General features: G+C 52.0%; 2 protein-coding genes across 2 annotated transcripts; both read right to left on the bottom strand.

Moving 5' to 3' along the window:
* Positions 1 to 31: 31 nt before the first annotated feature.
* On the bottom strand, positions 32 to 3,081 carry CSUI_006348 (erebp-4 family protein; the record flags this gene model as incomplete). The annotated part of the gene is made up of 3 exons (XM_068066511.1): positions 2,165 to 3,081; positions 1,230 to 1,596; positions 32 to 437 (listed from the first exon to the last, which is right to left on the bottom strand). Exons 1-3 carry the CDS (start codon positions 2,247 to 2,249, stop codon positions 32 to 34), a joined length of 858 nt encoding a protein of 285 aa, XP_067921516.1. The 5' UTR covers positions 2,250 to 3,081.
* A 612-nt stretch (positions 3,082 to 3,693) lies between these two features.
* CSUI_006347 (uncharacterized protein) lies at positions 3,694 to 7,352 on the bottom strand. Its single transcript, XM_068066510.1, has 2 exons — positions 7,104 to 7,352; positions 3,694 to 6,671 (listed from the first exon to the last, which is right to left on the bottom strand). Exons 1-2 carry the CDS (start codon positions 7,197 to 7,199, stop codon positions 4,227 to 4,229), a joined length of 2,541 nt encoding a protein of 846 aa, XP_067921515.1. The 5' UTR covers positions 7,200 to 7,352; the 3' UTR covers positions 3,694 to 4,226.
* Positions 7,353 to 9,606: the final 2,254 nt, after the last annotated feature.

Here is a 9,606-nt window from a genome sequence, read left to right as displayed (position 1 = left end):
GATAGATAGATAGATAGAATAACCACAATGACTACAAGATGACCTTACACATGATAGCCGTTTGCGTCGCACCAGGTTCCGCTTGGCCTCCTCCTCCTCCTCTTCCTCCAGTGCTAGCCCAAGAGTATGATGCCCTAGTAGCCCCTCCAGCATTCCCAACTGAGGAAGAGGACGCAGAGGCATTTGAATAAGAAAGATCTGGAGCAGGGGCTCGAGTGACTGTGCCTTCCCCCGCGCTTCCTATTCCTCGGAAGATCACAGAGTTTTGAGTAGCAGATGAGGCGCATTCGATCTGTCCTCCTCCAAGTCTATAGCCTGACCCTTCGAAAAGAAGAAGATGTTGAGATGATGACGAAGAAGAAGAACAGGGAGTTCCACCTGGCGTTGATCCTGAAGGTGGGGGGAGGGCAGCGAGGATTGAGCCGGGAAACAGGCAACTGAATGAAGGAAGAAAAGAGAAGAATGCATGCATGCATGCATTCGAACAGAAGACAAAATGAAGAAGACCTTCGATCGATTCTGACAGTTAGAGAGAGTGTGAGAAGAAGAGATGGGAGAACAGACCCGAAATAGTTTCTCACCTATCTCATGCACACTTGTGAGGGATCTATTCCCTTCGACAGAAACTGCTGCTTGGTTGTCCTTCGTAAAGAATGGAAGGAGGATTAGGATAAAGATAAGAGAGAGCCACGAAACAAGAACCCGGCATGAGAGGTCAGTGGCTGCGTAAGTGTATAGAGAGCATAAAGAAGAGAGAGCCAGGGAGACAAGAGAAGATCCCAGAGAGGAGACACATCACAGGAGAAAATATACAAGGACCACATGAGAAAGTAAGAAAGTGAGGAAAGATCTAGAATGCAAATAGCCCTGAAAATGTACACACACGTAAATCTATTTTGAGTAACGTATGTGCATTAGATACATCCCAAGCAGTAAGACACACACATAAAACAGTAGTCACCTGTCTACTTCCTCCGTATCGCTGTACATACACCACAACCTTCCTGCCTCATAGTCGTCCATGTGGATGTCCCAACATATGAGTAACATGTCGAGTATATGGAGTTGGATTCCTCACAGATATTTTCGTCCATAGAAATATCCCAGGAAAGGCCCGTTGTTTGATATCAATACAGTAATACATAAACATGGATATCTACACACATCTCTCAAGGCTTCGTCTTCACTCTTCTCTCTCCATCTCTTGTTCCTCTTTCCTTCGTCCCTACCTGATCCATCGCCCAAGCCAAGCCGCTCGATTGATGTAAGACGGGACCCCCTTGCCGACAAGCCTTTTACAAAGAGCATCACTGAAATGGTTGCAGTTTCTCTCGAGAAGATGGTAGTTTTCTCCAGCAAACTCTCTCCGGAGTGTATCTACAGCTGTGGCGATTTCTTGGCCCGTCATATAGCAATCCCCCATATCTAGAGCATACGCGAATTCTGCATCTTCTATTTCCTCAGGATGATAATCTTGAAGAGATCGAGCATTCTGAAACATAGAGGGAGAGCGTATATCTTTAGATGGATCAAACTCCACAGAAACCACCCCCGCTCCCTGTGCAAATGTGTACTCCCTCGTCCCTACTTGGACACCTACAAAACAACAGACACATGCATAGGTATCAGGACCGTCCTTACAGCACAACAATTATCTATCTCTTTCTCTCTCTCTCTCTACATCTGTATATGTATGTCTATAGCTGTTTACGCACATCTAGTTCGTCTCTATATGACACAGAATATAGATCTAGTAACCACGCACAGAGATTATATATAGCTCTGGTAGCCAGGTCCATAGATGCTGTTTCTTTATGATAGTACATGCTGGCTAGATCGATAGATATATATGGCAAGCAAGATACACACAGGTTGAAGGACGTAGGCAGGAATCATCTGAGAGCATGGAGTATTGCTCACTTTTGACGTGCGTTCTCTTGCAAACTACCGCTAAGTAAAACCGGAGAAACGTTAGCAACCGAAGAGAAAAGAAGAGAAAAAAGAGAAAATAAACGGACACATCATGCCTCGAAGAAAAAGAAAAGAAGAGTTCAAGGGTTAGGGTCTTTGCTAGTTTCCCGGCTATCAAACCCATCTGAAGACAAGAAGAAAGTATACCGATAACCGAAACCTAGGCTTTTCTCCATATCATACGTGAACTGACCTGTATGGTACGCTGCACAGAAAGAGCAGAGCCCAGATGCAGAAAACTCCGTCAGGCGGTAAACGTTCAAGCGAACGCGTGTCATTTCAGTTAGCTGTAGAAGAGAACTCGGAATAACAGGAAATGTCCTGACGGAAAAGGACCCGAAAGGCAGCCCTTGTCTTTGTGTGGACTGAAGAGACTTCGACCGTGCCTAGCATCAAGAAATCGATGAGTTACAGGTCCCCGGTCAGACCAGATGGACCAAGAGGCCCACGCACAACACAAAGACACCTGAGAGACTCAAAGGGAATGAAAAGATGACCCAAGCTAGCGGCAGCTAGCTGCGAGGGCGGGGATGAAAGAAGGCTTACAAAGCTGGTCCGAAAAGAACGGGAAAAACAATGACAAGTCCGGTACTCAAGACAGAATGCTAAGAAGTTAGAGACGAAAGACAAGGCGAGTTCATCGACAAGTCCACTGCTGTTGGGCAGCAGATCGGAATACCACGGACGACAGCGACGAGTCGTCACGCAACGGACAGGAACGATTACTGGCAAGACCGGAATGACAAGCTGCAACGACAAACGATTCAAGACGAGCATCGCTCAAAAGAAGTCGAGAAGAGACGAGAGTTCTCCGAGATTGCCCGGAAGCGACTCAAAACACCACGAAACCATGCGCATGCATGCGCGACACGCTAGGAGCCCAGGAGTGGCGGCTCGGCACCCCGAACGGAAACGCGAAGAAACCCTCTTGAGGGCAGGGAGGAACTAAGGATGGATGTCGGGGTGAGTGAGAAGGTGCGAATCCAAGATTTTTAAGGGCAGAGACAGCGCCTGACAGGTAAAATCGATGCAACCGATGGTTTCAGCTGGCATCCCGCCAAACCGAGGTAGCCTCACAGGACTGACTCGCTTCTCTGGCCCGCTCCCTTCAGGACCCGAGACACCACGACTCTGGAGGTCGCAGCTTTGTTCTCAGTGACTTCTCCACTGTTCAGGGGTGACGCGTCCCAGCTTCTCGACATCTGACTTGTGCCTGGGTGATGGTAAATTCAGGGGATGTGCTTTCTTCTGGATCCAAAGTAATCGTTTTCTCGTACGCATGGCTTGACGGACAGGAGCCAGTTCGAAGGGACAGCAGAATGTGCTGACCAAATGGGATCGTTGCGGTGGGCGGTCGAGAGTCAAATCTGTCTCTTCGGATGACAGAATTAGCAGCAGGGGCCGGTGAAGTGGGTCGTCTGGTCGTGATGCGCCGATTTCTCGAGATGCCGTCATCCCGAAGATCTCGAACTGACTAAGAAACCACGTAAGATCGACTGAAGTCCTGAGCTGTGCACGCAGATGCAGGCAGGAAGCAGTGACCCACCTAAGTGCCGCTTTCCGTGTACAGGCTTTTGTAGTGGGCACCCGCAGATTTCCTCCACGGACCGCCCTCCATTTGTCTCCACAAGGGCCTCACTGATTCTCAGAGAGGTAATAAGGGACAGTTCTATGGCACGCGGCACTTGCAGCATGCCACACACACAAAATCGAAACGCGCATTCGACGATCTTCACCGAGTAGACAGTCCCGCGTATATTCGGCGAGAGACACAGACCTGTACGTAACCTGTAAACCCATTCCGCTTTCAGCGGCAAACATCAACCCATGTATTTCCGTCCCGCCTAGCGTTCACTTTCTTGTATCCCATTAGCTCACGATACACGTGATGTTCCTCATGCGAGGCTCCTCCGACATGGCGGCACGCGCGGGCTGCTATCGTTATAATACGGCAGACTAGATGACGGGAGGCAGCAACGTTCACTCTCACGCCTCGTGTGAAACTGATAGCAGTTGCCTCAGCGACTGTGAATAGAACCCAACCTGTTCCGACCAGAAAAAACCTCCGACCAGAAGAAACCTCCGAAAAGAAAACCTTTCCTACTGGACGAAAGAAAATCAGACTGGAGCAGCTTGGAGGCTAGCTGCTCACCTCTATGAAAAAGTGAAAAAGCCAATCTGAAAGAAAGACACACGAGGCTGTGGAAGCCTCCAGTTGTTGGTTTCGGTCAAGTACCTGATCAGATCTTTGAAACTTAAGAAACGACTCTCCTTCCCTTCTTTCGTGGTTTTTCTACAACCTCGACAATTGTCGTGGGCTCGTAAACAATGGGTTTATGTTCCATAATGAGTGGCTGCGGGGCTTTCTCAATGACGGGGACGACAGGAGTAGATTTCTTTTTATTGCCACCCTTCTTTTTGCCGCGGGACACCACAGTAACTTCCGGCTGGACCTTAATAGGGGGCGGAGCCGAAAAGCCTTTTCCAACAGCTACAGCAGGGGCTAAACTCTCAAGGTGGTGCTTCCCCTCCTGAGGCACTAGGGGTGTGTGCATAGCCTGCATAGCCGCTGCCATCGGTGGGAGCACATTGCTGGGGATCTGTGCGCCAAGGAAACCGCCGCTGTTGTGGTCAATAATGCCCACGGGCCGCACAGTGTGGCCTCCAGTAGCATCGACAATGACGTGATCCTGATGTACTTCGTGAACAGGAGAAACGTGATGGCTTAGATGAGCAGCGGGAATCGCGAGATCCGCCGCCATCGGATGCGAGACTGTGGTAGTATCATGATGATATCCCTCAGACACTAAGACATGGGAGCTAGAAGGGGCAGGAAGGACCCCTCCGGCGTGAACGTCCACGTTGTTGTGCTGAGTCGGAACGGAGATAACTCCCATTGCTTCTTCCCCCGGTACGAAGGCATGTTCAGTATGATGTGACGGATGGACTTGAACTGGTGGTAAGAAGCCTTGGACTGCTGGCTCCATGTGTGCCTCCCCGATTACCGTCGCCGCCTCATGGCTCGGCGCTGCAGATACAGCTGGAACCTCAGCGGAGAGCCCGAGGACCTCATCTATCGCTCCCACTGGTTCGATGGTTGACTTTGTGTGAGTTTCCTCGCTGTCCGCCATTCTCACTGCTCCCGTATGAGTGCTGATTCCAGAGTGAGGTACAGCCGCGCGGTCTCCATGCAAGACGTCTGAAACTTCATCGTGATGCATGGAGACATCCGCGAAGCTGACGGGGAGGCTTTCAACAGGAAGCTGCCCTGCTTCGCCTTCCATAGTGTCGAAATTTCCTGAAGTATCCCTTGAATCCTCTTTGGTGAACCGCGCATCTGTTTGCCTTGCAATGCTAACTTCTTCGCGGTCATCTGTCTCGTCCGTCGTGACGGATTCCACACGTGATGTCTCATCTCCTGATTTAGTTGGTTCAGTTATCTCGTGAACTTTTCCGGCAAATGAGACTCCTTCGGTTTCTGTGGTTTCCACTTGGACTCCCTCTAGGTCCTTGGTCGCCACTGACTTATCATCTACTGTCTTATGGGAGGAGCTGACAGAGTGTTTCTCACTCTCATTGTGGTCATCCGAGACGACGTCTGTATTGGTCTCGTCCGTTAGAAGGACTGTTTCTTTTTCGTATTCAGCCATACCTGGCTTCCCGCGCGGCAGAGTTTCCTCTTTCGTCTCTCCTCCTGACCTTTCGTGAGGAAGCGGTAGGCCTTCTTCAATCGACGATTCCTCTAGTCGGCCTGACTCGCTAACAGTTTCTACAGCCTGGGGAGCCTTCGAATACTCTGAAATAACGTTGGAGACGTCGCTATCGGTCAGTGCTTCGTCGCCCGCCACTTCTGTCGGGAGTGCGCCGGTTCCAGCCTCTGTCGTAGTTTTTGGGATGTCGGCAGACCTTTCTGTCGTAGAAGCCACGTGCTCTTGGATCTCTGCTGGAAAATATTTTTGGTGCTCGGTTTCTCGGTGTACCGGCTGGGAGGCTTCCTGCTGTGACTCAGCATCCATATCCTCAATAACGTCACCGCTGAACTCCGGTGCACTAGAGAAACCTTCGCTCTGAGCTTTCATGTGCTTCTCTGTCTTGAGACTCTGATTTTCCTCACTAACTGAAAATTCGGCCTCTTGGTCAGAGCCGCTGGGCACCATTCCTGAAGCATACTGTCGCTGTGGCGCGCCTGAACCCACCGCTGCTTCGGCCACGTAAGCATCTATCTCCGACACTTCTGGGAGATCATCGCCCATCGGTACTACGCCAGTCGCTGCATCCTTAAGACCCCCGAAGGTAGGTACCTCGCCGTGTGCCACTGATTTCTCGTCAGCATCAAAAGAGCCAACGAACAGTCCGTCTTCCAAGACACCAGAAGGTGCTGTGGATTCTGTCCTACTGAGCTTTGCTGTGGACTGCTGTTCTTGAGATGTTGCGCCCTCCAGAAGACCTCCTCCTGGCAAAGCTTCGCCACTGAGGTCGGAAAGACCAAGGGCGGTCAGATGAGAATAGTTTTCGACAACTGCGTCTTCTCCTAGGGGCTCATCGACAGGTATCACGCCAGAGTATGCGATCGGGTTTGGAATGGGAGCAAGCGAGATTTGCTGTTGTCGCACGGGAGCCTGTCCATCAAAAAGTCCGGCAAAAATGGGTCTCTCTCCCGCGGTCGCAAACCCTTGGCTGCCGCGGAGGCTGGCTCCTGCCTGCAGAACGGACAAACAACCTACAACAGCTAGATGAAAAACGCATCTTCTAGAGATCCAGAGCACCAGAAGTCTGCTTTGCACGACCGCTTTGTTCCTCGCACGTCCCAACATATACTTATCGTTCTCATCGCCCACTGTGCTTGCATCGCTGAAAAGGAATCGGTATCCTTCCTGAACCCAATTCTGGCTGAGCCTTTTATAGCATCGCATCAGGCAAGATGGGCAGGAGCTGCCCTGTTTATCGCTGCACGCAGGCCCCTCTCAGTAGTCCGCGACGGTGTTGCTACAAGCGACTGCTTAGCTTTTACCCATCAAGTAGGCTTGGAGAGGTATCTGCCTACAAACGGATCCATGTGCCAAAAGAAGTCACCGGCAAACTAGCGGTGAGTTCTAGCTAAACGTCGTGTGCAGCTTCGTTCTGTCGCTTACGTAAGCAACTTGAGGCAAGGACCGGATCGCCACCACAAAGACGCCGAGCGACACCCCGAGTACCGACGCCGAGGGCGACAGAAGAGCTCGCCCCATTTTGTGAGAAAATGTTACTCTCGCGTCCCTCTTGGGAACTTTCTGTCAAAAGGTGTATACAGAGCACGCTGCGGCAGGCTCACTCTCGCGCCCGGTCACTGTTTCGATTTCGCAGTCAAGACACACGCAGTATGCAGAAGGAGGACAAGTCGTAAACAAAGAAAACAATGAGAACGTCGTTTGTAGTCTGCGTCCTGTCAGGTGCCCCGACAGACAGTCGGCACCCATCAGCCTCCTCCCGGTTTTTGGCCTACAGGCTCGCTGAGCTGATGTAAATCGCCTCTAGGTCTCCCACTCATTGCCTCCCACCTGTCCTGGCATCTTTCACTTGGAAGAACCTTTCGTAAGTACTGCAATTGGCTGCAGCACCACAATGGCCCCAAAGGGTCTTGAAGTTAGCGATGAAATACGCCATGATCATCTCCCCGGGTTCCGCTTCCGGAGTCTCACTACACCCAGGCTGTTGAGAGTACCCGCGTGATCCTCAGCTGACAAGCTTACCGAGAAACGATTGCACTTCTGGTAAGCAGGAGGTGCAAAGGACACACTCAACGGAGTTGCTGAGTAGGCCTGACTGTACAACTGAGGTCTTACGTGCCGGCGAACAAGACACGCTGGACCAGTGCTAGCTCTCGGAGAGGCCTTTTTGGCGGACGACGTTCCAGTACACTCGCTACAAATGTCTCCTCTTGCTCTCCTGAGGCGCCGTCCGCTCTCGGGAAGCCTGTCAGCTGAAGATCACTTGACTAGTCGAGTTTCGCTGCCTTAAAAGCAGCCGGCTAAGCAGCAGCCGAGTCCCCTCAACAGGACTAAGGATCGCGCAGTCTAGTAGGATGTCTTGACAGACCGCTATGAGTTTACTCGCAGACCACGCAACAAGTGTCGGTCACAGCGAGATGAAATGCCCAGCTGGGCTGCAGTATTCCCTCCTTTCGAAGAGACGGTAGGCTGTTTCGCCACTCCGCACTGAAGCTGCATTCTCAGCCCTGTCCATCGTCCGAGTGCCTTGGGGATGGTGTGCGGACACACCCAGTGTCGCTTCCTTCAGTGTGTGGTATGACTGAGAGTTCGCCCTACCCGGAACCTGCAGGTGCCATGAACAAGGTAAAGCTGGAGTAGCAGAGCCAGGAAACGTGTTTCGAGAATGCGCCGCTAATGCTAAACGCGTGCGAGCACAGACAGCCCTCCGGGCCCCAGTCTAGCGGGCAGCGCGGAGAGACGGCTGCGGAGTCTGGCCGTAGGCATGTCAGCGTTGAGAATGACGCTGTAACATTCGTTAAATGTCCATACCCGTGTTGCAGTTCTAGAGCATGGTTTTGTGCAAGCTTCCGTTGTAGAGAAAGCGGAGACGCCCAGGGCATCCCCTGTAAGTTCGAAGCGTCGTTTTCTTGACTTACCCCCTGACGCATGTTCCAATCACAACTTTTCTCATTTTCCTCTTTAGCTGCTGTCGGTGCCTTCTTTCCCAATGAGCTTGCTCGGGCCGACTTCCGGTCACGAGGCCGCCGCGACAATGCGGCCCATGGGTTGTGAGCCCTCAAGTTGCGGTGGACTTTGCCGCCGATGCAGGGGTTTCGGGTACGTTTTGGGATGTTGCATTGGAGCCACATTCCTTGCAGTGGTTGTAGTTCATCACTGGATCTATCCCTTGCAGTCGCAAACGCCCCTAGTGGCACCTTCATCTCCAGACGCAACCTCTCCAGGCCGTGTGTACCGTCGTAGGTTGTCGGAGGTGCCCCTCTCACCATCTGCGACTCACAGAGTTTTGCAGTGGGAAGAAGCGCAAACTATCTCCCCCGAGGAAGAGAAACTGTTAGCTTCTCTGTGGGGCAGCCCGTCAGGAGCGACTTCAGCGTCCCCTCCCGTACCGGGCCCGAGCGGATCACCACGCACAGGGGGCACAGAACAGGCCGGCGCCCCTTCAGGACGGCCAGAACGTAGTGCTTCTCCACTCCCACGGACGGAGAATGATGGCCAAGACACTGAAGCAAAGCTGCCAAAGTACCGCGTCATCGGGGGAGGCACATCCGGCGACTACGAAGTGGCACAGGAATACAAACCGGCTGCCACTAGCGACGACCCTGTTGATTTGCTTCCAGGAGAGGAATCTCGGCGAAAAATCTCGAGTACAACGACAACCACAGCAGCTCCGCTGTTGAGGTTCAGACAGTGTCAGGATGCCAAGGCCCGGGGGTACTCAATGCCCTTTGCTTGTTGTACCATAAAAAGTGGAGACTTTTACGATGCGCGCATCTGGCACTGTGGACGGGTACCCACCAGCCTAGACGCTGTGTTCGTGCGACATTTTGTCCGCCTCCCCGCTGAAAGAAGGTCGAAAGTCCAGCTGAGGGCCCTGTGGGTCATTAAGAGTTTAGAACCGAACAACCGCGCAGGTAGTGCAGGAATC

Source organism: Cystoisospora suis (assembly GCF_002600585.1).
Source record: "Cystoisospora suis strain Wien I chromosome Unknown contig_3198, whole genome shotgun sequence".
NCBI classification, from domain to species: domain Eukaryota; phylum Apicomplexa; class Conoidasida; order Eucoccidiorida; family Sarcocystidae; genus Cystoisospora; species Cystoisospora suis.
Note: the sequence above shows the minus strand (reverse complement) of the source record. Positions and strands in the feature narration are given on the sequence as shown.

Excerpts from the sequence above, each read along its gene's own strand:
- CSUI_006347 (XM_068066510.1), bottom strand. The coding sequence starts at position 7,199 with ATGGGGCGAGCTCTTCTGTCGCCCTCGGCGTCGGTACTCGGGGTGTCG. Across the intron at positions 6,672-7,103 it reads CCTTGCCTCAAGTTGCTTAC|GCAGGAGCCAGCCTCCGCGG; the intron begins GTAAGCGACAGA and ends TCCGTTCTGCAG.